Source organism: Athalia rosae, chromosome 2, assembly GCF_917208135.1.
Source record: "Athalia rosae chromosome 2, iyAthRosa1.1, whole genome shotgun sequence".
Taxonomy (NCBI): domain Eukaryota; kingdom Metazoa; phylum Arthropoda; class Insecta; order Hymenoptera; family Athaliidae; genus Athalia; species Athalia rosae.
Genome location: NC_064027.1, coordinates 30,311,793 through 30,337,912, shown reverse-complemented (window position 1 = coordinate 30,337,912; position 26,120 = coordinate 30,311,793). Strand labels below are relative to the sequence as shown.

At 38.1% G+C, this 26,120-nt stretch overlaps 7 protein-coding genes across 13 annotated transcripts; 4 read left to right on the top strand and 3 right to left on the bottom strand.

Moving 5' to 3' along the window:
- Positions 1–17: 17 nt before the first annotated feature.
- LOC105688454 (3'-5' RNA helicase YTHDC2-like) lies at positions 18–5,668 on the top strand. Of its 4 annotated transcripts, none has more exons than XM_012404803.3 (10): positions 18–150; positions 603–814; positions 911–1,116; positions 1,205–3,293; positions 3,387–3,773; positions 3,851–4,101; positions 4,185–4,528; positions 4,640–4,877; positions 4,961–5,067; positions 5,143–5,668. In XM_012404803.3, the coding sequence occupies exons 2-8, from the start codon at positions 621–623 to the stop codon at positions 4,649–4,651; spliced, it is 3,483 nt and encodes a 1,160-aa protein (XP_012260226.2). In that variant the 5' UTR covers positions 18–150; positions 603–620; the 3' UTR covers positions 4,652–4,877; positions 4,961–5,067; positions 5,143–5,668. The 4 variants fall into 4 exon arrangements, with proteins under 4 accessions (XP_012260226.2, XP_012260227.2, XP_048505988.1 ...); XM_012404804.3 differs by lacking the exon at positions 18–150 and adding an exon at positions 197–336; XM_048650031.1 differs by lacking the exon at positions 18–150 and adding an exon at positions 198–336 and having other exon boundaries at positions 911–1,104.
- Positions 5,342–9,252, bottom strand: LOC105688456 (little elongation complex subunit 2-like). 3 transcript variants are annotated; one of them, XM_020853812.2, is made up of 9 exons: positions 9,111–9,252; positions 8,445–8,823; positions 8,117–8,347; positions 7,593–8,020; positions 6,926–7,505; positions 6,703–6,850; positions 6,376–6,607; positions 5,953–6,287; positions 5,342–5,860 (listed from the first exon to the last, which is right to left on the bottom strand). In XM_020853812.2, exons 1-9 carry the CDS (start codon positions 9,170–9,172, stop codon positions 5,805–5,807), a joined length of 2,451 nt encoding a protein of 816 aa, XP_020709471.2. In that variant the 5' UTR covers positions 9,173–9,252; the 3' UTR covers positions 5,342–5,804. The 3 variants fall into 3 exon arrangements, with proteins under 3 accessions (XP_020709471.2, XP_012260230.2, XP_020709472.2); XM_012404807.3 differs by having other exon boundaries at positions 8,977–9,164; XM_020853813.2 differs by lacking the exon at positions 5,342–5,860 and having other exon boundaries at positions 6,150–6,306.
- LOC105688455 (U3 small nucleolar RNA-associated protein 14 homolog B) lies at positions 9,197–12,316 on the top strand. Its single transcript, XM_012404806.3, has 7 exons — positions 9,197–9,336; positions 9,421–9,637; positions 9,733–10,032; positions 10,109–10,360; positions 10,430–10,892; positions 10,972–11,702; positions 11,776–12,316. The coding sequence occupies exons 1-7, from the start codon at positions 9,236–9,238 to the stop codon at positions 12,229–12,231; spliced, it is 2,520 nt and encodes an 839-aa protein (XP_012260229.2). The 5' UTR covers positions 9,197–9,235; the 3' UTR covers positions 12,232–12,316.
- Positions 12,317–12,805: 489 nt separating this feature from the next.
- Positions 12,806–19,145, top strand: LOC105688508 (S-adenosylmethionine decarboxylase proenzyme). Of its 2 annotated transcripts, XM_012404888.3 has the most exons (7): positions 12,806–13,073; positions 13,944–14,030; positions 16,785–16,911; positions 17,823–17,925; positions 18,005–18,288; positions 18,473–18,493; positions 18,681–19,145. In XM_012404888.3, exons 1-7 carry the CDS (start codon positions 12,916–12,918, stop codon positions 18,981–18,983), a joined length of 1,083 nt encoding a protein of 360 aa, XP_012260311.1. In that variant the 5' UTR covers positions 12,806–12,915; the 3' UTR covers positions 18,984–19,145. The 2 variants fall into 2 exon arrangements, with proteins under 2 accessions (XP_012260311.1, XP_012260313.1); XM_012404890.3 differs by lacking the exon at positions 18,473–18,493.
- LOC110116793 lies at positions 18,988–21,932 on the top strand. Its single transcript, XM_020853678.2, has one exon. The coding sequence runs from the start codon at positions 19,245–19,247 to the stop codon at positions 19,713–19,715; it is 471 nt and encodes a 156-aa protein (XP_020709337.1). The 5' UTR covers positions 18,988–19,244; the 3' UTR covers positions 19,716–21,932.
- LOC105688210 (transmembrane inner ear expressed protein) lies at positions 21,724–22,847 on the bottom strand. The gene is made up of 2 exons (XM_012404327.3): positions 22,232–22,847; positions 21,724–22,149 (listed from the first exon to the last, which is right to left on the bottom strand). The coding sequence occupies exons 1-2, from the start codon at positions 22,584–22,586 to the stop codon at positions 21,974–21,976; spliced, it is 531 nt and encodes a 176-aa protein (XP_012259750.1). The 5' UTR covers positions 22,587–22,847; the 3' UTR covers positions 21,724–21,973.
- A 137-nt stretch (positions 22,848–22,984) lies between these two features.
- Positions 22,985–26,049, bottom strand: LOC105688248 (actin-related protein 2/3 complex subunit 2). The gene is made up of 7 exons (XM_012404396.3): positions 25,827–26,049; positions 25,233–25,326; positions 25,064–25,163; positions 24,759–24,945; positions 24,455–24,675; positions 24,169–24,370; positions 22,985–24,067 (listed from the first exon to the last, which is right to left on the bottom strand). The coding sequence occupies exons 1-7, from the start codon at positions 25,898–25,900 to the stop codon at positions 24,040–24,042; spliced, it is 906 nt and encodes a 301-aa protein (XP_012259819.1). The 5' UTR covers positions 25,901–26,049; the 3' UTR covers positions 22,985–24,039.
- Positions 26,050–26,120: the final 71 nt, after the last annotated feature.

Sequence of the window (26,120 nt, the reverse complement as noted above, 5' to 3'; positions counted from 1 at the left end):
CAACCAACCTCCAGATTCATGTAGTCTTATGTGACAAATCTGCGATCAATACTGTCAATACGGAACTTGAGTTCATCCAGCCCGGACACCGATTAACGCTGGTGGGACGGAAATATATTCATCTTTTTATCATAAATTTAGTGTATATAGGTAATATAATTTTCTCTTTGCTTTTGTCACACTGTTGATAATCAACTAATGTCAATGATATCGATCACAAAACTTCTTTCCACTCTGACATGCTGTGGCGTTATACCAAGAGGTTAAAATAGTGTATCGAATCAATAATCCCTCGAGAGCTACACCGTTAGATGAAAAACGCAGTTTTCTTGAGAAGTAATAAGTTACTTATCACTAGAAGCGATTATATAATATTTATTCTCATTCTTGTAAAGATAATCGACCGATAGGCCCCACATTGAGGGTCATAAAATACCTTATGCAGTGAACTCTTTTGCATCAATAATCTGTTGATAGATCCATCCAAATACCTTGATTCCATACGTATACGTATATGGCGATAATAATGTGATAATATTCTACAGAGTAAAGGATTCACACAAAGCAATAATATAATGATGACATTTTATTTTTAACATCAGAATTTGAAAGAGTTCACCATGCCTAGACGAAAACAGCAGAAGAAGCCCGCTATTGGTGAGGATACAAGAATTGCAGTGAATTTGACTATCAGGAAGCTTTTGGCTTCTTCGGAACAGAAAGAACTGGAGTTTCCATCATCGTACACTGCCGAGGAAAGAGCTTATATCCACGAGCTTGCCAAGGAACTAGGGCTCAAGTCTAAAAGTCGTGGGTAAGATTGGAATAACTCTGAATGCTGATGATGACAGAAAATTGGGATTATTTTGAATAAGTTTGGCTGTGCTTTATTTGCTGGTTTATTTTTTAGAAAAGGTGCAAACCGTTTTTTGACCGTGTATAAACGCGAAAGATCAACGATTGTTCAAGCTGATGCGATGATAAAGTTACAGAAGCCTTCGAGGCAGTCAATATATAATTTGATTCAGAAATTCCCACTGAGTAACAAAGAACGACAAGATTTACTCCCGCCGACCGAAAGAGAGCGAATCGTTAGTGCTGAGGGTAAGAAACTGGGTAAATTGATGACATTATTAATCAAGGGGTTGGAACTTTCTTAACTAGAAACTTTGTTTTTACAATATCACAATTAATTTCTATCTAGTGAACACAAATACAAAAGCGATGGGACGTCTGAATAGTGGCATTCCGCAAGTTCCACAACTGAAGACAAACTTGGATGTTTTACCATTTCGCACATGTCTTCCAGTTTTCAACATGAGAAAAGAGATAACGCAAGCACTCTCATGTAGTCAAGTGATAGTCCTAGCTGGAGAAACTGGCAGTGGTAAAACTACGCAAGTACCTCAGTTTGTTTTGGATTACTGTCAGCAGCGGAACAAAACCTGCAGGATAATTTGCACTCAACCAAGAAGATTATCTGCTGTATCAGTTGCAGAAAGAGTAGCGTTTGAGAGGAATGAAAAGATCGGACAAACTTTTGGATATCAAATAAGACTGGAAAGCCGTGTCTCTCCCAAAACTCTATTGACCTATTGTACCAACGGCGTTCTTCTCAGGACACTAATGGGTGGTGATTCGGCATTGGCTACCATCACACATGTTATAGTAGATGAAATACACGAGCGTGATAGGTTCTGCGACTTCTTATTAATTGCGCTAAGGGACGCACTCGTTAAATTTCGTTCACTAAAGTTGATCCTGATGAGTGCTACTATGGACACTGCTATTTTCCAAAAATATTTCAACGATTGTTCCGTCATAAACGTTCCTGGAAGACTTTTCGATGTAGAAGTTTTTTACCTCGAGGACATCCTCAAACTTACTAACTACATGACCAAAGACATGTCAGTGAAGAAGGAAAAAATGGTGAATAAGAAAGACCAAAAAAAGGTATTGGACTCCTGGACACAATATAAACCCCTGAATTCACCTATTAACGTAGTGTCAGAAAAGTTTCCAATGCCTGCCCCAATTTTGGGGCAGCAAAACGAACCGATTCCAGAAAAAGTGGAGCTGGAGCCCAGGCTAGTCGACAAAATGGACCGCTCGTTATCTGAAGCTTGGTTGTGTGGTGGAGAAGATAAATTTACTCAGCTGTTGTATTTCATTCAATCAGAGAATGTCTCCGTGGATTATCAACATTCAAAAACGTCTGTGACTCCGCTTATGGTAGCTGCTGGCAGAGGATGCGTGGACACGACCGAACGTCTTCTCAACCTGGGAGCAAATCTTAGCATCCGATCGGTCAACGATTGGACAGCCTTAGACTGGGCGAAAAAAATGAACCAAGTGGAATGCACCGAGTTGATAGAGGCCTACATGAAAACTTACGATTGCTCGGTTCAGCATGACCATGATATACCGCAGGATAAAAACATTCCTATATCCGAGGAGGATAAAACGCTTCTTGACGTCTATCATCACACCTTTAACGACGAGAACATTGATTACGATTTACTCTTTTGCCTAATACTTCATATTCATTTGAAAATGCCATTGGGCTCGCTCCTCGTTTTCCTCCCTGGTTATGACGATATTGTAACTATGAGGGAAAGAATTAATGGAGAAGAAAGGAGGATGAACGAAGAATTCCGTTACAATTTATTTATCCTTCATTCTAACATGCAAACAAGTGACCAGCTGCGAGTTTTCAAACCTAGTCCTGAGGGAACTAGAAAAATAATTCTTTCTACAAACATAGCGGAAACTAGCATAACAATTGATGACGTAGTTTACGTAATTGATTGTGGCAAGGTAAAGGAAAAGTCCTTTGATGCTATGTCCGGAGTCTGTACTTTGCGATCTAATTGGATATCTCAGGCTTCTGCTAAGCAGCGTAAGGGAAGGGCTGGTAGATGCCAGAATGGGATTTGCTACCGTTTGTTCTCCTCAGTAAGATTCAATTCCATGGAGCCATATCAGACTCCTGAAATACTCAGATTGCCACTGCAGGAATTATGCCTCTATACGAAACACTTAGCACCTGGGAACACTCCAATAGCCGAATTTTTGGACCGAGCATTGGAGCCTCCTTCAAGTGCCATCACACGGAATGCGGTTCAACTTTTGAAGACGATTGATGCATTGGACCCGTGGGAAGATCTCACAGAATTAGGAAGTCATCTGCTAGATCTCCCTGTCGAACCCCGACTAGGAAAAATGCTGTTATATGCAGTAGTTTTAAAATGTCTTGACCCAATTCTAACTATAGTTTGCGGTTTGGCTTACAAGTGAGTGACTTCCTATCCAATTTGAAAAACGTCAATAAGCTATAGCTAGATTTAGGATGACATTGATCTAATTTTTTCTCTTTTTTTCATCAGAGATCCGTTCATTCTACCTTCACAACCATCACAAAAACGAGCATCCACTTTAGCCCGCAAGGAGTTTTCTGCTGGAACTTACTCCGACCACATGGCTGTCCTGCGAGCTTTCCAAAGTTGGCAGACAGCACGAGCTAGTGGAAGAGAGCGCCAGTTCTGTGAAAAAAACTTCATTTCCGCGGCTACAATGGAAATGGTTGTTGGGATGCGAACACAGCTTCTCGGACAACTCAGAGCCTCTGGGTTTGTCAGAGCTCGTGGCCCTGGCGATATTCGGGATTTGAATACTAATTCTGAAAACTGGGCCATAGTCAAGGCAGCACTCACAGCAGGATTGTATCCAAATTTGATCAGGGTGGACAGAGAATATTTGCAACTGAGAACGCAGTGAGTTGGTTGGATTGTATTTATACCCGTTATAAATAAGACTCGTTTATCTGAGTCCAAAAACTTCATTTTAACAGTAAGGAAGTCAAGGTCGTGTTTCATCCTTCTTCGACGTTAAGGGATTATCCCAAATCCCCGAGGACAACCTCAGCCCAGTCTCACTCAGCAAATGTCGATGCTTTGCCATGTGATTGGTTAATTTATGAAGAAATGAGTAGATCCGGACGTTTCTGTCACGTCAAAACGGTCACCCTGGTCAACCCTATGACCGTTGCGCTGTTCAGTGGCCCCGCTCGTTTGCCAATGGAGATGATTAACGAGGCTGAAAGTAAGAAAGTTCAAGTCCAGCAGTGCTAAGGAAATTAATGAATGTATCTTTTTTCCATTAACCTTTGATTTAATTTCTTTTAGCACTTCCCGAGAGCGAGTCAGATTCCGAGGTCGACGAGGTCCAAGAGGAAATGACGATTTTGAAACTCGACGACTGGGTTGTGTTCAAGGTTGATCCCGAGGCTGCGCAACTGATTTTACTTCTCAGGCAGAAATGGAACGCATTGTTTTTGCGAAGAATGAAAACCCCCAGCAAGCTCATGTCTCAACTGGATGAACAAGTCATCAGGACAGTCGTCGCTGTTATTACTAATGAAGAAAAGGCGTGCGGCCTTCATCAACCTTCGGGAATCGGTCAAAGACCTCGTCCATTGATAGTAGATTATTATCCAGCCAGTGCCAGGCGGGTGGATGAATACGAAGATGTAATGATACTGTTATTTAGCAATGTGTTTAGGCGGCATAAAATATCCTTTGTAGCTTAGAGTCGTGATGCTGCTAGTAGCTGATTGGCAATCAATGTTTTATGATTCCAGAGAAATTTCTAAATTTGTTGGGAACAGCGAATCGCGGGAATCACTGAAGGATGACCGTTCCCATCTGATTCTTCCACCATTCTGAAAACAGCCGTTTCTCAAAATCCCGAAAAGTATTCTGCTCAGAAATTTTCTACTTCTATTCAAAAAACTAATACATTGTCGCAAAGTTAACCCTAGCCGAGAGGTATTGAGGGATTTTATATCTGCGATCATTGAAAATTAATTCGCTTTACCGGTGAGCTGAATCTCGTATGTAGGAAAATTCCAAATTCTCTGTCATATTCTATAAGTACAGACAAAAATTATTCCCTCCAACAGAATGGAAGGAGCCAGCGTATCTATGGATAAAGCAACATGCGAGGCGCGAGAAGATCGATGTGCCCTCCTCCTTTCATACAAGCGAAAAGTTCAATGAAAAGTACAAAGTAAGTTTTGACAAAGTTGAGTCGATTTCATGAAAACTTTGAAAATTTAAATCAACATCTTTCTCCCTTTTTCAGGAGTGCTTGCGAGATCGTCAGCTTCGAATTTGGGTGCTGTTAGAAATTCGAAAAACAGCCACTTCGCATCACACAACAGTCATCACCGACAATATTCTAAAGATAAAATAGCAGCAGCCGTCTTGGAAGATGCAAGCACTTTTCCAGCATTTCAGTAAAAATAACAAAATTTTCCACGATCAAGTTCTTTCAACCGATCGATTGGTAATTTATTTTTAATGCAAACAGAATATAAAAATGATAGTTTTTTTTTTTCCTTTGCAACACAGGTCTAGCATTGTAATCGTCCAGCCTGTAAATTGATATGCATTTTTCATTTCCATTTCTATTCTTACATTTATTGCTTAATGGGACGGTATTTTAATTTTTTTAAATACGTAATATTTAATAATTTTGCAAGGTTGTGCAGTGTTTAATTAATTAAGTTGTTTTCACTAGTCGTAGGTTTTCTAAACTACAATATGTATTATAACGCTGGATGGTTGACTCAAACCATAAATAAAAGCGGATTTATAATTCATTGTCACTACTATGTACAGTTATTGATAGTTTGAAGTGAATCTATGATTGCAATATTAATAGTATTGCTGTTATATTCCAAATATACAATATCAAATTTCTTAGATCTCAGATCAACAGACGTTCCTTCTCTCATTTAGCCGTCAGGATTGCTTGATCTCACTTCCAGATTGCTCGGTAACGGGAGTTTTGGTTTTAGCTAGAAAACAAAAATAGCAGATATTGTCATTATACATTGGGAGGTAGAACAAACGTAGAGAAAAAAATATTGTATTCAATCAAATAAGATACCTTTTGGTTTTGTGCGAACTCGTTGAGTACGTCCTACTCCACGACTCAAGGCTTTGCTTTGGAGTTCCGCTTTTGGTGGGTTTTTCTTTTTACCACGACCACGAGTAGCTCCCTTAGACTGACCTCGCCAACCTCGGCCACCCCGTCCACGTATAATTCCAGGCGTCAGGACTGACGATGTGTCGGTTCTTGCAGAATGGAATGTAGCAGGGACGCGTTCAAAGCATTTATGATAAGGTGTGATGACAGCTTTGTCAATGGGTGGCCAAGGGGGGTTCGGTATTGTTTCAAAGCCTTTATTTTCGTATACTGAGTGAAGGTCAAATACGTTTTTCCTACGAAGCAGACCAAGTCCTGATTGAATGAGGACAAAAGGCTAGTCTTTCGTTTTGAATTTTCTTGATTATGTAATCGGATTCTTACCTAAAACTATCTGCTGCTTCCTGGTAGATGGTGGCAAACGCACCTGTGCTGGGGGTGTGTCTCAGAAGATAATTTCCGGATTTCAAAGTTTTCAGACCACGGACCACGTTGTATAGCACACCTAGTGAGTCGGCAGGGTTCAAGCCATAGAGCCTCTTGATTTCGTTCGATATTGATATAACTGATCTTCTCTCCGTTTGAATGAACTCTGCATTTTTTGCGGATATTCTGACTGATGATAAAATCCATTAGATTTTCAGAACTACGTTATTTACTATCGTTTCTTCTTCAATATGTTATTATGAAACCACGAAGATTGAAACGCACCTCGTAACAGTGATGTATTTGGCCTGTAGGCCAGAGTCGTCCATTGTTTAAAAGCCTCTTCTGCCGAAACCGCCTCAGCACCCAGGGCTATTTGGTGCTCCAACTTGGGTACTAACATTACTGGACACCACGTATCGTCTCCTACTTTCTGTTAGGAATCTAAATTGTTACGTCGAAAATAATAGGCTCATAAACACACGATAATTGGTCAAGCAACACTTACCTCGATTCCATCTATCCGTGTGCGTACCAATACTTTGTACTCCTCAATTTTGGTCTTCAATGGCTCATTGCTAGTATCTTTTGCCGACCCAAGCGAAAAAATCTTATAAGTGACGTTACTCCCGGCTGGCGGGAAAACAGAAGGAGCAAAATTTGTCTCCGCGGAAGATTGAGCAGTGCTATCTTCTGCTTCTTTTATGGCCTCATGGTCTTTCTCTTTTTCATCGTTTGTTTTTCTGTTAATGTTTGCCCCTAAACTAGCATCCTTAAACGAAACACATTCCATCGGTTCTTCTTCAGAATCATTTACTTGTAAATCTGGTGATTTTTCGTGAGATAACAGTCTGTTGTTTATCGCAAAGTCTTCAAATTCTCCCTTTGGCTCCAAAAGAACTTGATCAGTTTTGCCATTTGTGTGGTTTTTTGAATATTCCTCCGAAAAGGTCGATGATTTTTCTGTTATTCTTACCGTACGCTTCAGCGATTCGTTGTCCATTTCTTCTAATTCCATCAGACTATCTGAGTGAAGATTTCCAAAGAGCTCATCTTCACTCTCCTTTTTTGGACTTTCATCAGTTAAGCTATAACAACGATCAGGTTCAGTTAATCTGGAAACTAAATTCTCATACTTGATATAATGTATGATTCCACATAGCTGAAAACACTACCTGATCGAAGTGTGGTGATGTGGATGTAGTAGATGTGATCTGAGGATATATTTATAAATCCATGCATTCTTCTGTGGTACTGTCATAGCGGTTGGCGGCAGTGGTTTGTCAATGTATACAACAACGGTTCCCCTTTTAGTTGCCTTCACTATTACTGGTAGTATCCAAGAGCTGGTATAAACTGGACCAAAATTTAAAGCCAGGCAATTGAGTCCGCTAGATGAAATTACTAAATCAACTTCATTCTCCTCAACGAATCGTTCACAGTTTGGATCCTGACTAATTGATACATTTGAAATGGTGGATCCTGCTTGTGCATCTATTGGAAGATTATTACCTATAGGATAACGGCTCTTCAGTTTGCTCATATGGCATAGTAGCAAATATGGTTTGTGTGTAGGTGGCATTAATACTCTGGGCAGTTGTCCCTGGGAAATAACAATTGATTTGTCATAGTCTATTCTGTCTATCCAACTTGTAAAATTTTGAATAATAAATCCATTGGATCTTCAATGATTATTTACCATTTCAAGAAGGTTGGCTCTCAGAGTCAATTCAATTTTTTCATCAGCTTTGAAAGGTATGTTTGCCCCTGCAACATAGTATCTTGGAAGCTTCCTAACGTTTGCAACTTTACATTTCCAGCGAGCGTTTATATATTCTTTGCCGGTAATGGATAGGTTTGAGCCAGTCCAATGAGACTTGGCTAATTGGAGAAATTCTTCTTGCTCCTCATTTATTGTAGGCAAGAGTTCCTGCAAGACAATGAAGGAAAAATGAAGCGTACATTCAGAAGTTTCAATGCAAAGAATTCAGTTGGTAAATACCAGAAATTTAGTTATTATTAATTACCGTATATAACTCTAGTTCATTTCGACTTTGCTGATTCATTTCTGGTTTTTCATGCCCTGAGAATAGAAGAAGTACTCGAAGACAGATTGCCTGTTGGTTTTTGCTCAAATTTGAAGTTCTGGGGAATAGAAAAGGAGCTTTGACGACACCAGGTACCCAAGGTTTTTTCATAGGGGTGTTTGGCTGGTTGTCACTGAGCTTCTTTGGATCCAAGCTACCGCTCTTGCTATTTTCTTCCACTTCTTCGCCATCGTCGCTCTCAAGTTCTGCAAGAGGGTTTGTGAAAGCGCCGTTCAGTATTTTATATATCACACTCTCATCTTTCATCCGTTGTTCATTGACAAATACATTGTCAATCATGTCTTCTATCGGAGGGTGCCTAGAATCAAAACAACTCATGCCAACGATTCAAAATTCAAAATTGCTGAACACGAACTGTTCTATGTCCGGCTCATCAGGTTAAATTGTTCTTAACTAGCTCTAGGCGAATTGTACCCGAATATGGAGAAATTTTTATGATTATTTAGCTTACCAATCAATGTTGAGAAACTCATCCATGTTATACGATAATTGAAATATTCAATATGAAGATGTCAACGCAGAATTGAAAGCCATCGTGCAAAAGGACAGCGGAATGTAGAATAAATCACTGATATAAATACAAACCATGCGGTCAATGCGGCCGTCAAAGGAACACAAAATTCTAACCTAGAGTGATTGTAATCCATGTGTCTTGTTCGGGACAGAAGGACCGGTCTGTAACGTGTGATAGCTGATTAAAAATCTAGCTCATGATGAGTGATGCTGAATTCGAAGGAGACAGTGACCAAGAAGTCTCAGAAAATCATTCAAAACTACTTGAAGCTGTCACAGAACTTGATAAAGGCAAACGGTTTGTTATTTTTACAGGTTACATTGGACCAGGCTAATTCAGATGGACATCCGAATTTTTATGTAAACCTTTTTCCAATCATAGCGTGAAAAAACCTGAAAGGAATGAGCCGAGTCTTGAAGTGTCAGAATTTCACTTGGTCAAAAGCGGCATTCGAGATGGCAATGCAGTACATCTTCGAGAACTTGCTAAAACTTTGGGGCAGCGTGCAACCCATGCAGAAATTGCTGCTAAGCTCCGAGCTACACAGAAGAAATCTACGACTCTTCCCAAGCCATTGGAAAAACCTGCAGCTGCTAGAGTATAATAAATTAAATGAACTGAAAAATTTGCACAGATCTAACTGTCACATCTTACACTTGCAACCTACATTGATTTGCTTGTGTTATTATATAGATCAAGAGAGCGGTTGGATTTGAGAACATCAAAAAAGATCTAGGGAAATGGGATGCTATTGTGTCAAAGAATCGGACTGCAGAACAACTGCATTTCCCATTGAAACAAACCGACATGAAGCTCGAGACCTCCAACGAATTTCTGAAAAGGTTCAAAGTACAATCAGAACTAGAAATAGCATTGGCTGCTCTTGAACCAATCAAAGAAAATAAGAAGGAGGAACAAGAAAATGAGGTACCTCTGAGCTTGGAGCAAATTATTGAGCGAAGAAAAGAAGCAGCCCGGTTTAGAGCCCAGCAGGTAAGAGACGGGACACTAAACTCCTACATTTTTTAGTAAGAAGATTTCACGATTAATTCCCATAATTTTATTCCAGTCCTATAGAGAAGCAAAAGCATATCGGCAGAACAAAATAAAAAGTAAAAAATTCCATCGAATTGAGAGGAAGCAAAAAATGAAGCAACAACTGAAAGAGTTTGAAGAACTTCAGAAAACTGATCCCGAAGCTGCACTAGCCAAACTTGAATTGTTGGAGAAATCTAGAGCGGAAGAACGCATGTCTTTGAGGCACAAAAGCACTGGTCAATGGGCTAAAAACAAACAGATCAGAGCAAAGTATGACAAAGAGGTAGGGAAGGGATGATAATTTTTCTCCTTGATTTTGGGGATCTCATTTTTAGCCCTGTTTATTCTTCAGAGTCGGCAAGTTCTTGCACAACAGCTTTCAATCAGTAGAGAGTTGACACAGAAGATTAAAAACAATGATAATGATGACAATGACGATGACGACGATGATGATGATAAGGGGGAAAACAAGAGCGATAAGATCGTGGAGCCTTTGTCTGTATGGGATAAGGAGAACCCTTGGATAAACAATACTAAAGGTCCTTCAGAGATTGATGAGTTTATCAGCGGCTATAGGAAATACTGGGATGCAAAAAATATGCAAGAAAAATCAAAGCTATCCAAAGAAAGTCCTCCAGAAAATGGGCAATTAGAAAAAGAGCAGAAAATTGCAGAGACATTTTTCGTACCGCAAATGACAGATCCACCTACAACTTTGAATCCTGTCGAAGAAGTTATTGTTGAACATCCAGAGCTAATGTTTGATGTAGATGATGAAGGTTTCTCGGAAGACGGATCCAATGATGATAATAGAGGTGGAACATTTGTTCATTTGAATTATGAGTTTTTACAATCTAGGAGATTGGAATTAATCTTTTTTTTCCCCTTTGGCAGCCAAAGGAAAATTAGCTGGTAAATTACGTGGTCAAGTAAAGGAATATCAAAAAATTGATCAGAAACTAAAGCAGCTGGATAACGAAGAGACAAACAATAAAAATCAGCTGACGAAAAAAAAGGTTACCAAGGCAGCAGGTACTTCCACATGGCTGATAACCCCGTTAGAAGATTGTGAGGCATTACAAAACAAAACCACCAATAAAAAGAATGAAGATATTGACGATATATTCGACACAATAACTGATAAGATGAGCGCAAAGTTCCGCACAAAGTTAAAGAATTTGAAAACGGACGTGAGTCAAATAACGAAAAGGAAAACCGTAGCGGAACGTGTAAAAAATTCTAGTACAGAATATGTGCCAGATCTTAGTTTCAAAAATCCGAAGCAACGACCAATTATTGATGAGGAAATGTCGGAATCGACCAAGCAGAATCAATCACATTTAAATAACGAAATGGATAAGCTCAGGAAATTAGCCAATACTGCCACTGATCTCGGAACTAGACCTAAAGAGGTGGAGAATGAGATCGATCCGCAGAAATTTATAAATATGAAGCCAAAACATCTGAAATCCCAAGTGCCAGATATAGTTACAGGAGGCGACGAGGGGCTTGATAACAGCGAAGAAGAAGAAGAACAAGATGAAGAGGTGAGGCGGGATTTAATCAGCGAAGCTTTTGCTGACGATGACGTGGTCGATGAATTCAGACAAGAGAAAGAGGAACAGGTATGTGATGTTTAGGATATTTTGTACAAAAAATTTGCGGGATTTTTTTTTCTAACATTGAAAATTTTAACAGATAAAAAAATCGCGCCCAGAAGATTTGGACTTGAGTTTACCAGGCTGGGGTTCATGGGTTGGCAAAAATATTACGGTATCTTCAAGGAAAAAGCGGAGGTTCATACTAAAATTTCCGAAGGATGCTCCTCGCAAAGATAAGAATAAGGGGGACGTTATTATCATTGAGGAAAAGAATCAAAAGATAAAAGAACATCAAGTGAACGAGTTACCTTTCCCCTTTAACAGTGTGAAAGACTTTGAAGCTAGCGTTCGGGCACCCATAGGCAGGACATTTGTGCCAGAGAATGCTCATCGTAGATTGATTCAACCTGCAGTCAAAACTAAACTCGGCAAGATCATCGAACCCATGGACCAGAACTCCTTAGTGGATACCAAAAACATGAAAAATGATCTAAAACGAAAGAGAGTTTTTGCTAGTAAGAGGGATAAGGGAGCAAAAAAAAAATCAACTTAATCAATATCAATTTCCATCATTCTCTCACGTTCCGCATACATATTTGTTACCCTATAACCGTTGAATAATAAATATTGTACCTATCCGCTTGTGTAATCGAGTTCTCTATCCTGCGTTATTTAAAATTAAATATTTAAAGTCAATTTTACGATGAAGATAAGAAAAACTTTTTAATTAAGCAAGTTCCAAAAATATGTACAATGATGAACACGTACGATAAAAAAACGAGGGCATTTCAACTAGAAATAATCTTGACTACATTTTCTGAAATATGAGAGATAAAAGTGTGATTGGGGCCTGGAATACTAATCACTTCTAATTTTGATAAGAATTAAAACCTGGGTCGAATGTTCAAACTGTTGAACATTGTTTGCACAGGGTCTTCGTGAATTTAAAAGCGCGCCCTCCACTAGTCGACAATAATGCGTGCGCATCGGTACAGATCTTTTTTCCGATTGGCGAGTGGTCTCGATTGGGCGGAGAGAAAATCCCACCCATCGTTTTAACACCGTCGTGAGAGAAAGAGAGAGAGAAAGAGAGAGGGATAATCGAGCGTTTTGTTTCCCTTTTTTATTCAGTTTCGCTAAGTCCGTCGGAGAAGCCGGTACCTCTGGATATTGGGGTAACTTTTAAGACGAGAGTAAAACTGCAATCGAATTAACCGCTCAAGGTATTCGCCTCAGAATGGCGGCTGCAATAAAGGAAACCAACGATCCGCAGAGTGTTCATTTTTTTGAGGGGGTTGAAAAACTCCTAGAAATTTGGTTCACCAGCAGACCCTGCGGTACCACCGAGGATCCAGATACTGACAAGGAGAAACATGATCTCCGGAATATTCCCCGGTAAGCTTCATCATCACATAATCACACTCGAGACGTCGAATTATTGGTACAATCTTTTTTTACCAAATATGCCCGAATTTATTAACTGTTCAATCGTTCTCCACCAGTTTGTAGAACGAATTACTTATTCGCTTCGTTTTTCGTGACGTAATTTGCATGTGCAGTATCTCGTCATACATGAACACCCTGTATGCGGTGTTTGATTATAATGAAAAATATCATTGCAAGCTTAATCCGTAAGTGCAGATAAAATAATGAATCTCTAAACCACTGTCATAGAACGATTGTGCGAATTCTAAGAAGAAGAAAAGAAGAAGAACATTAACAACATGCCTGCGGAAAGCTGAGAGCAAATGTAGAATATATTCGGTGGTGCGGTTGCCAATAACCGCGAGAACGCGCTTCGTCGCACTTTTACCCTACATACTATAGTGTGTACATCATCGATTAATAGCGGGCCGACATTCTCAAACGCGTTTTTAGTTACACCATCGGAACAAATGTAAGAAAGTTTTTGTTTTCATGTAGCGGCATTAGTTGAGTTATTTGTGAACAATTCAATTTATTACTCACCTGCAATATTACAATATGATTATTGTAACGTGTTGCCACTGTCGGCGTAATTGAACTTCGACGTACAAGTGAATATAGGATGAGATAGAGAAATTTAGCAACAATTTCTCTGTTTTCTACATTTTATTTGTTATCTGCAAAATTGACTCATAGATCGATAATTATGTATTCATGTTGTGTGCGTCGGAAATTGTAGTCGATCACACCTTATCATTGGCAGTTTTGAAGTATTAAATTTTCTTCATTTCGTATTATCGATCATTTTTAACATATGAAATGTGCTATTTCTATTTGCAGACAAAAATGGGAAAGCTTGTTAAAAATCGTAAGATGCGAGATAATCAGCTTCTGTCGGAACGATCAAATGGACGCTTACGTGTTAAGGTAAATATTATACTGTACATTGTATCGAAAAAGCGTTGTTTCTACTTATTCTAGCATGCAACAACTTTGTAGTAATAAGAATAATCATAATAATAATTCACGCATGGAACGATTACGTGACATACGTTGGACTTATCTCGTCGTATTCATTCATAATTAATATGCAAATTGTGATAACGATTGACTAGTAATTTCATTGCTTCCTTGAGCGAAGAGTTCACGATTTCATCACACGATCAGACGTTGGAAAGCCGGTAGAGGCGAGGAATAGTAAAAAATACGAAAATTTTATAGATAGCTGTAATTTCAATTTGCCAAATAGTTTCGAATTGCACTGGACGTGATGGTTAACTCGATATTTATCTCAGAGATTCAGTGATTTAGTGAAGAATATCCACTGCATGAATTTACAAGCACAATTACACTGCCGTTTTTGCTCGCAGAGTTGAAAGAAAAAACACGTGCATGAATCGAACAACTTCCGTCAGACAGAACATTTTGTTCGATTTTGATTGGAACCCCATTTTCTGATATTTTTAATTGACTGTTGTTCAAAATTAAGAGATCATTCGTACTGTTCTCTTTTCGAAAGATCAGTATGCACTCCAAATTCAAAACAATAAACAGCTGATTCTCGATTATCCTCGAATCACCGCTGCAATGGGCGCGCCCTTTCGGCGGGTAGTGGAAAAATACTAGCAGACGACAATATTTGCAAACGTCAGTTTAAAACAAATGCACCGCTGACATTTCGTGGAATGAAATTCGTTACCAAATTATTTCTTTATCTGCTCTATGTCAACACTTCCATGCCTCCGGATATGAAGTTCTCAGTTTTCAGCGCTCTTCTTTAATCTGCTAGCTACGAATCATAGATGAACCTTCAAGGATTAAATTTGTAATTTCGATCATCTCTTAGCAGAAAATGGGGCGTGAATGTCCTGTAGATCGCTATCCACCGTTGCAAAAGGATGAATCCATGGAGAACATTTTTCTGACTGGCATTCATTAGACTTTTTTGTTTCCACAGTGAAATATTGGGCTGGAAATTCACACTAGAATTTAACTTGTTAATTTCGGCAACAAAGTTACAGAGTATATTCACAGCTTTGATTTTGACTCGAGGTTAAATTTAATCTACATGCGATCGGTCAGGTCAAGCGTTTCGAATTCCCATGGAGCGAATCAGTGGATAATAACTTGAATGTCGAGTAAAGATGTTGGAATGAATAATCTCGCAATGATGTGTTCTTAAAATATACTTATCACAAATGATATTATTAATGAGACGAAATACATACAAGAATTGCTTGCCCCTTGAAAAGCAAAATTGTTAATTTTGAATATTGTACAGCCTGCTGGTGTCATAATCAACTTCCATTAATTAGCCAAACTGATAAAGAAGCCTTGTACATAATAATTTCAATGATCCATGGCTAGATATTGTGATGACTAATGTCGCTGGCCTGGATTGGGATCACAGCCAATATCATGTTTCGGGTAGCATAGAATTACTAAGGGATAGTCTAAGTTTCTTTGAATCATCCTTCAGCTGCGGTGCAATTTTGCAGCTTTTCTTCACCTTTCTGATAAAGCTTCAGGCTATTTTTGCTCCTATGTCTTTAAGCGGGTAATAAACCCACATGTTCTCACTGAACGATCGGCGCCACGTGTATCTGACCTTATCAAGGCATGTATATTACCAGACGTCGTAGGTCGCAATTAATAGTAAACTGCTGATAACCCGTGATTATCTTTTACTCTTTATAAGTCTATTACGATTGTCCCTTAGTCGATATTTCCTTCTAAGCTCAAATATTTTATCACTATGTAATGCAAGTTAAACAGTTTTAAGACACATGGCCTGAATGCCAAAGATTGATAAAAGGTGCCAAGAGTAAAGGTTGCCCTGACCATTCCAATCCTGTTATTGTTAATTTCTCGTTATTTGTTCCGCCGTGTTTTGGTTAGCATTGTGGATAACTGGTCAGTCATTTAGAGCGAAACATGTTTGCTCTTGAGCTTCAGTACTTGGAAAGAATTTCAATCTGCTTTGAAAATTATGTGCATAACTGTTTTGCCTTCAATAAAACTTACTTCTGATTATCTATAATGGCAATACTGTCGTTCAGGAAATTACTTCTAGATTGACAAATTCCTGCTAAGTCAAAATGACACTCATTTCACAGAACACGTATCAGCATACCTATCTCTTACGTTGTTGGCTAGTGCAACGACCAGTATATTGTTTCGAGTACCTATTATTATTTAGACTCTGAGAACCAGCCTATCTCGCTTCTTGGTATATCATCATATTGGAGATAAGGGGCATTGCATTCTCGGGCAGATAATGGGCCCTTTAGACATTGATCTGCCATAGTTAGTCAAGCTGTTTTTAGATGCAAACAAAAGTCAAGCAGCTATCAGAAAATAATCCCTCTATACCATTTGTACAAAAACTTGTACACAACTGTGTGATGCGTTTTTCGTCACTAGAACACTGATTCAACGGTATATATCACTGTTGATGATGAAGGGATATTAAAAGACTTGGCTTAGAACGTGACAGTATATTTTTAGAACCAAGTTATCCTTCACCGCTAGACATAGATCAACTTCCAATGTCAATGCCATTCGATCCATACTGTTGATGATAATTTATTGAAACAAAAAACTCCAATTTCGTACTTGTGATATCTGAGTTTGCAACTTATGAATCTGAAATTTATTTTGATTATTAATTACATGTTCCAGCGAGAGCAGCATGTTTGTCTCAAAGCGTCGTTTGATACTGAAAACTTGCGGAACCACGACTCCTCTTCAGTGTTTGGAACCACTACTGCAACTGGTTGAACAATACACAGGATTTGAAGAAGTTGAGGTAAACTTTGCCCAAAATAATTAAATCATTGATCACCGCTATTGCATTCATAGTAAACTACTTTCCCCAATATTTTACAGCGACCTGAATCTCCCTGCTATCATTTCATTCAACAAATACAGTAATTATTATCACCAGCGCAAGTATCTACTTAATTAATTATAATTAACTATTTGTCGTCGGAGTATCGTGGTCAGATTACTATGCATCTCTTGTTTTTTTATAAAAGTGTTATTAAGTTAAGTACATATATATTTTTATACATCCTCAAAGATCAAGCTGAATCGCAGAGGAAGAAGGAATTTAGAAAGAGCAATTTTAGTTATGGGTGGTGGAGAGATATGCTTAGCTATATAACTTGACCTAGTGCACGGCACAGTAGAATATGTATAAGTCAAAGGTTGCCTACATACCTGTTGGCTTATTGATCTCTGCTGGCCACTATAGCACAGGTTATGAGCTATAACTATGCTGCGATCGAAGTAATGTATGGAGTATTGAAAAAGGATGCGATCGCTATGCAATGTGATCTCAAATATAATCTCCCTGTGTTCTAGGTGCTGCACCATTCTGCATCTGAATGGGATGTTATTACTCCTGTTCAGATGATTACCTTAAGCTGTTGATAAGCCCTAGCGATTATTCTATCAGCGAGCATACATAAACAAAACATTAATAACCAGATTTTAGGAGAAAAAAAAAATAATAATATCAAACAAGTTCCTTCCAAGATTTATTAATTGAAGTATTTCTTAATATATTTTCATCATTCATTATAACGTACTCTTGTTTTTATTGATATTTCATGACACTATTTGATTATTTGAGTGTAGGTAGAAATTAATTAAAAATCACTCGACCTTAAATCTCATGTAGAATTCAATTATATTTTGTGTATTTTTTTACTCTAGGATGTCTTCTACTCACGCAAAAATTACAAGAAACCTGAACTACAGATATCCCCGCATCAAGCATTCGAAGAAGAAGTAGCTCTGCTTGACACATTCTTTGATGGTAAATATCAAGCTTACAACGATTACGCTTTGAATTATAATTTACCTCGCTACTTACAAAATCTAAAACGTTATCCTAGATGGAGAAGCATATTGTCTAGGATCTGTGGACTCAGACTGCTGGTATTTGTACACCTTGAATAGACAGAAATGCTCTGACATCAAGAGAGAACCAGATCAGACGTTGGAAATTCTCATGACAAACCTCGATCCTGAGGTTATGGCTATATTCACACGTGATTTGAGTTCTTCTGCCGCTGAAGCCACCGTTAAGTCTGGAATTGAAAAACTCATTCCGAATATGATCATTGATGACTTCTTGTTCGAACCATGTGGATATTCTATGAATGGCTTATCGAAAAGTGTAAGTAGTGTAACTAATTTCTTTTATCACATGCGTTGAATGTCGGTGGGATTTCAGATGTTTTTCAACAGGCGTTTAATCGTGTCAAGAATTACAAAAGCCATAACGTTATGTAGGACAGATAATCTAAACTCAAACTGACGAATTGAATGACTTTTCTGATTGCATTTTTCTGTTCGTTTAGGGCGCTCCAGAGCTGCCCGATGTGAGTATTATTCAACTTGTAACTTGTAACAAGCCATGAAAGTTTTTGATTCCCAATAGATAGCTGTAGGAACACCATTGAAAACCATAATATTTGAAAAGAGATACAGATGATGCAAACTGTTGAATAATTTCCAGTGTAACGCTGAATTAAATTTCTAATATCATCGCTATTTCTTCTGTTCTAGGGATGTTACATGACGATCCACATAACACCGGAACCGGATTTTTCTTACGTGTCCTTCGAGAGCAATATTCCACAGGCGTCGTACACGGAGGTGATTCGTCGTGTTCTCGATACATTTAAGCCTGGTAAATTTGTTGTCACCGTATTTGCAAATAAGGAATCTGTGGCTACAGAGATGCCACGGGAACTAGACCAGGCAGACAATTTCACTTTTGGTGGAGATTGGTTGCGCCATGACGTACAGTACTGTCGTTTCAAGAACTACGACCTAACATGTGCATTCTATTCCAAATTTCCAAGCTGAGGGTTTGTTGACGCCTCGCTTGTCTATCATTCGCATGAGACAAGTAAGGCAAAAGATCCCTCTTCTTCTCATCCCATATTCTCTTCTCATACATCAAACTCATTTTACTCCGATGAATCCAGTAGCATTGAACATTCAACAAGAATAAAATTTATATCTGGACATTCGGTTACAAGACCAATTATTCTATCGACTTCAAGCAACTCAAATTCTGTCAGAGTTAATCAAAATATTAAAAAGTCCCTCAAACTTGAAACATTTATGGATGATGAATTACAATGCCGACAAGAAAATAATTCTATTGCATCAGATGATTCGCGATCCGCGTCTCTTGCTCAAATATCAATTGTTAATAGACCGGCAAGCCGTTCAAAACTTTACCGCAGGTCCTCTTTGAAAGCCCCGGTGGATGCAGATCAGACAAAAATTTTCAATCAACCGCGTAGTTCTTCCACGGAACTTGCAATGTCCTCAGATAACGAAAGTAAAATCAAATGGAATGAAGAGAACGTACACATTACCTGTAATCCTCTATCATCACCCTATCCATACTCTACTCCTTGCCACAAAAAAGAACGCATACGAGATACCCAGGTGCAGGATGAGGAACCTAAACCACATAGCTGTGGAAAGTTCCTACCGATATTGTCTCTGATTCCCCTAACACTTGTCAGTTTTCAGTATCTCAGTCCAAAGATGAAGTTTTCATGGTGGCGTAATAAAATTTCGTGAAGGCACGCCTAACGGGCATATTATCATGACTTGAGCAAACTTTTATTACTATTAGTTCGAGTCGGGTGTAATTTGTCAAACAATTTGAAACCTATTACCTCCTAGTTAGAACTCACTCCTCGCCAACTAGAGGAAGAGCCTGTTTCGTCCTCTCGTGTCTCGTAATCCTTAATTAGGACATGTAAGCACGGAATTTATGTAGTAAGAGATAAGAGAATCCTATGTGACGAGAGAATGCTCATTCTTTATAACAGATAAGTTACATTTTTTCGATTATCAGCAATCTTAAATCCTTCTTTCATCGTTTGACAAATATTTCCATCTAAACCATTGCTGTCATCAAATTGTTTTTCTTTTTTTACTTTTTTATTTTATTTTCAATATGCAAAAACCATGTAACAATAGTCTTATATTTTTTAATAAAAGTTTCATAGATAAGAGGATTATATTTTTTATAGTCAAATTGAATCCGCCATAACAATAATTCCAAAGGCACAAAACGATTGATTCGTCAGTGTATGAAAAATGAGCAGTATTGATATCGGGGGGAGCGGGGAAGAGAAAACTGTGATCGTATATATGAAATGTGTGTAATAATTCTGTGCTTTATGCAAATATCATTACTAGTTATGCATGCCATAATACAAGCAAACATATAAACTTCTTCTTTCAACTTAACGAACCTCATTATTGTTATCATTCTCAGTCTAATTGTATGGATAAATAGCCTCACCTCATTTAAAAAAAAATTAAGAGAAAATAGAAAAAATAACAATAAAAAAGAAATTCAAGTCATCGGTGCACGTCTACATTGAAATGACTAATCTTCACAGTAGATGAGAATATTGAATATGTACCTAGGTAGATAAATGCAGTTCGTATTAATGAAGCGGAATCATCATATAAATTAGTTTTGTTGTAACTGTTATCATAAATATCTCTATATATATAATTGTCTTTCGCGCAACGTTTATTCACATTATGCGTGTAATAATTGTTCTCAATTTTATTTGTACCAAGAATATTTAGTGAAATTCTCAATGCGTGGATACGCACGTCTGGTGTCGGACTGACGATTAAGTACCTGTAAGTGTGAAAGTAGATTAATACGGAATTAGTGATCGACGTTTTAAAGGTGGTGTATGAATTCTGCGCATTCCTACATGGCCAATTTCACTCTGTTAATTCTCGACGTTTATAGTATAGCTGCTATTAATAGATAAAATTATTGCACTCTGATCCATCGAGTGGTAGGTGGCAAATTATTGAATCGAAGCGTCTATATTGTTACTCTATGCTTTGTGAAGTAGAGTCTATACTGTAAATCTGCCCATGTCATCTGATGATTTGGTTGGCAGTTGAGCCATGTAACGAGAGTAAGTTTTTATTCAAAGGTAGCTGAACAACTGGATCTTATTTACTTTTATAATTGTAAATGTTATAGAGATCACAGGGTACAGATGAAATTATTGAATGTAATGCTTAATTACTGTTATTGATATGATACAGAATAGTAGCATGTGCTGTTAGTATTTTCATAAAGAAATTTTTTCCGATCATTGACAATTAGTAGTAATTGATTAGTCGTCATTTTGTTTCTGTAAATTTCTTTTCTCAGGTACGACGAGTCTTTCAAATAGTGTACTAGACGATCGTCAATATATGGTTCCTTGTCGCAATCTTAGTTAATTACATAAATGATAACATGTACCTCCATTTCGATCCATAGATATTTTTTATGCCCTTTTACAAAGTCTTTGGCTACTCAATGGCCGATATCCCTGATTGTATCATCGGCTCTTTTCATCTGTGGAGTCATGGAAAGTATAAGATGAACAAATCGGTGTTACTACCAGAGCATTCAAATAATAATCCTCGATGAAGTATCCAATGACGTTGAGTACTAAACCTCTGGTGAAAACTAATGAGTGATAACGTTTTACTCAATTTCGATAAAATCAGATTTTCCGATCTGAAATATGTTATGTCAAAAGTCAGCAGCTACAAATTGTTAGAAAGTAAGAATTTTAATTGAAGTATGTTACAGTTATGCACTATTGTATACCTATGTATACACGGGTAGATCATCGTGACATGTTCCAAAATGATGATAATTTGCTGTATGTAAATACCACACCATCAATCATTATTGCATGTTAATAAACAGAACTAATTTATGTATTCTATCGAAAAATAAAAATTATATTTAATCTGGGAGAACTGTCTACCAATATCATTTTCTCTTCTGTCAGTACTATTCAGATTACACCATTCAATTCTCTGGGTTCATTCCGAGCAAGGCGTAAATGCACACCGTGCAATATAGAGTTGAATCTTGCTCGAAATCCACGTGGTTGTTCGTCAAACTTTTGGTCTCTTTGTCGTTTTTGTAACTCCGTCTCAGCATCAAACTTTGCTCGAACTCTGTCTAAAGCTGCATGTTTGAAAATAAGCTTATGATGAAGGTCGAGAGAATTCGAACTCCTCACACGTTCGGTAATTACTTTATCCGTTACCTTGATCCAAATCCATTTCGTCCATCTCCTCATTGTTTATCTTGGCCAGTTCTTTTCTAAAACTTCTTGTTATCCTTTTCCTGATATAATCCGCTTCAATCTCCTGTTTCGTCCTCGGCACTCGAAATCTTATGCAGCAGCACAGCGCTATCATTATCGTTAGCAATATAGAAAGAACGATGCCCGCTAGTTGCCAGACACGAAAACCAGCTACCGTCTCGTCTTCTAGCCATTCTTCCATGCCTCCCTTGACACAGTCTCCTGGACTAATAGCTACTTCGTTCGGAGAACAGGGTGGTACAGATGTGGAGAAAGATATCGAATTTGACGTTGTTGGAACTATCCTTTCGTTCATTTTTACAAATGTCACAATTCATTACTACATGAAAATGAAATTGTTGAAGTTAAAAGATAGTTCCAAGTAAATTTCAATGCACTCTGTTCGAGGGATTGTATCTGACTGAAAATAAAGCATAGGTTTATGATCAAGTTGAGTGGTGTGAAGGGTGTGGCTGGCCACTAATAAATATTTCCAGCTGGCACTCCCTAATTCCCTGCTTCGCATGATCGTAACTATTCTTTGATCAAAGATCAATATCTCCAGGGATTCAACAACAAAATACATTATTTCGCATTAATTTTTGCCAGTGGAAGTACAGAATATGACAAAGATACAATTCTAAAACCCATGCTTGTAATGTAGAGACACGCGACGGTTTCATTACGTAGTGTGAAAAGAGAAGATTTGTAAAATTATTTGTAATATTGTTTTTATTATCTTATAATAATTATTATATAATAAGTAAAGATTGAAAATAAAAATAATGATTTGTTACAAAAACAATGTACTATGTTACGCGGTTACGACAAAAAAACGACGTCGCTTCAACGGTATCCACTTATTTCATTACCAAGTATTCTGTTTTCTGTTTTCCATTTCTGTTCTCTCTTCTTTCGTTTTTTTTTTTATTAGATTACTAGTTTCGTCGAATCTTTCTCTTTAATTACAATAGATCGGTTCTGAGGGAAACCAGAAAATTTTTTGTTTGTTTCTCTTATTTAATGTACAGACCTGGCGTCACTAGTCTTAGTTTATAATGCACAACTTTTTAAACAAAAACTAGAGTCGTAAGGGCTTTGTGCGATACAGGATAGGCATGTTGTTCGATTGAGTAAGTAAAGCTGACACGCGAGATCTATTCACCGGAATCGTCTCGTGTGCGTCGCATTCTATTCATAACAACCCCGGCTGCTGATTCATTCAATGACTAGCAATTAGTGCCAACGAACAAGCATGGAATAGTTTTTTCTTTATGTTTATTAAAATTAATATAATTAGCGCACTGTTAAAGTCGCAATAGACTAATATTCACCATCATTAATGATACGCTTTTTCAATAACGAATTATTACGGATTTAAACAATAACTGGAAACCACGAAAAAATTAAATCAAGTCCTGTAAAATAATGTAACTCTTGTAAATGCAGTAGTGGTACGACGACCAAAAAAATCCCTGAAAGAAATTCCGAGGTTAAAATACATAGTAAAAATAAAAATCAACGGATCCTTCTGTTCGAAACTCAAACTATCGTTTGTCTAGCCTGTATAGCCAAATACTATAGTATAAATTCTGGCTTTGTGGGATGGGAAGCTCTTGGCTTTCTAATCCTATTAAACAGGACCGTCACTTGAAGGACAAATTATTTTGTTGCATGTGCAGACCTTAGATGACGGTACGAGGTAATCGAAAATCCCTCGCTCATCTCTGTTTTAATAAGTATTAACATTATCCATTGACTTATTAGGCTCATTCCTTTCTAATGAACGTTCGGCCCCTGAAAAGAATGGATCGATTGTCACGGCAAGACAAAAACTGGGTGGTCAAGTCTCAAGTGAGGTCGCAAAAATAATTATCAGCTCAATGCGCAGTACTCACGTTATGGTCTTCTTTTCGATGTTCTTAGGCTCGGGTCGCGCGCGATTCAATACTTTCAGGAAGTCCGATGTCTTGGCACGCATTCTTGAATGTATGTATGCCTTGCTACATTTAATATGATAGTGCAGGTAATCTCTGAACATGTGGATCAGGTCGATCGTGTTATTCCGAGCTTCCCTATTCGTGTGTCGTGGGAATAGCACTGCACGGATGAGGTCGATCTCAGTTGGTTTTCAATGGTCACAACCCTTTCAACTTACTTGTTTAATGGATATTTATGACTTACCAAAAGTGATGTATCCCACATTGTCGCCAACTGCTGCTTCGGAATCTTGCAGCTCTAACGGAGGCTCTCGATGACTAAACACGACTTGAGGTGCTGTGTGGCTCGCTCGTCTCCCTTCCTTTAGCTCTTGTAGAAAAACTTTGCCGATGACTACGTCGTCTACATCTTTGAACACTGTACTAAACACTACTGTAACTCTGTCACTTTTTGCCTCTACGTACCTAGGAATGACACAGTGGTTTTTAGTCACTGTAAGATTATAAAAAGCACAAGAAATTGAACAAAATTTTTCAATAATACTCACAATGTTTCCTGATCACGATATTGTATTACCGCTCTTTTGTGACCCTCTTCGCCGGCTTCTTGAAAATCAAAATACTTTTCAAAAACGCTCGCAAAGCAGTGCCTCTTAAGAAGACCCACATTTTTCACTAATGCTTCCCAGTCTTCTGGCAAGTTATCCAAATCTATCAGTAACGACACGTTGTATCCTTGAAGACAAATATCACCAATTATTGATCTAGCGATCATTAAGTCCTGTACTTGATATTTTCGGTAACTTCTGAATCAAGCAATATTAAATTTGGTCATAGGAACACTGATACTTACCATCCTCTGCGGTAGTAAGTAAGGGGCCGTACTCGTGCTTGAGCAATTCATCAGCACCATGTTCTTGCAACTGCTTGTAAAACTTGAGCGAGATACTAATCTGTGTGAAGTGAAACGCAAGTTAAGAGATTGATAATCCATTAAGACTTCATCAAAATATGAAACATACTCTAATTTTGGTTTTGTCTCCACCGACATTTGAAATGTGGAACAAAACTCCATCAAAGTCAGCTACCGTTATATCTATCGATTCTGGCTTGTGACTGTAAGAAAAATGTATGAAAAATTAATTGCGGTAGAACATGCCGACTGATGTAGAGCCATGTGTCAACATCAGTCTGTGGATTTTTTTTTTCAATAGAAATGAACAAGCATGTCGATAGTCTGGAAAAGTATTTCATTCGGTTTTGGAGCAAAGTCTTATGGACAGTATTGTAACCGGAGACAATTACTTATCAGCTTACGGAAAAAGGGGATAGCGAACATTGAATGATATGACGTGATGTGTCAAAATTATTAGAGAAATCAAGGTGAGGTTAGTCTAGGGTCGGGCTCGCACTGTCAATCGGCAATTTTTAACCGCATGATTAATCGAGTAGTGAGTTGAAACGATTCGTAGAGTAATAAAATAAGGTAAAAATTATCTCTGGTGTGACTAGAGACACCGCCCCAACCTCAAAGCCGATCTTGACACAGATAAAAAGCAAATGATGAAGTTTTAATACGATGATGTGATAGGGTTTCAACTCTCCCGAATACTCACCCTGCCAAGGCATTCTTTATTTTGTTATTTAACGTTTCTTCTATTATCCTATTATTGATCTCAAGTAAGATCATTATCACGACTAATATTTTATTATTAGAATATAATATAATACAATAACTAACAATTATCTAGCGGCGGTGTAACCATGAATACGGAATACGACTCTGACTAATTTCTAATCTCTCCACGGTTCGACTTGTGGGTAGTAGTGGGGGAAGTGGGGCTCCACAACCGCTCCGGCGGCAGGAAATCCGCGTTAAAACATGGGAGAGACGGGAGAAACACCCGCCG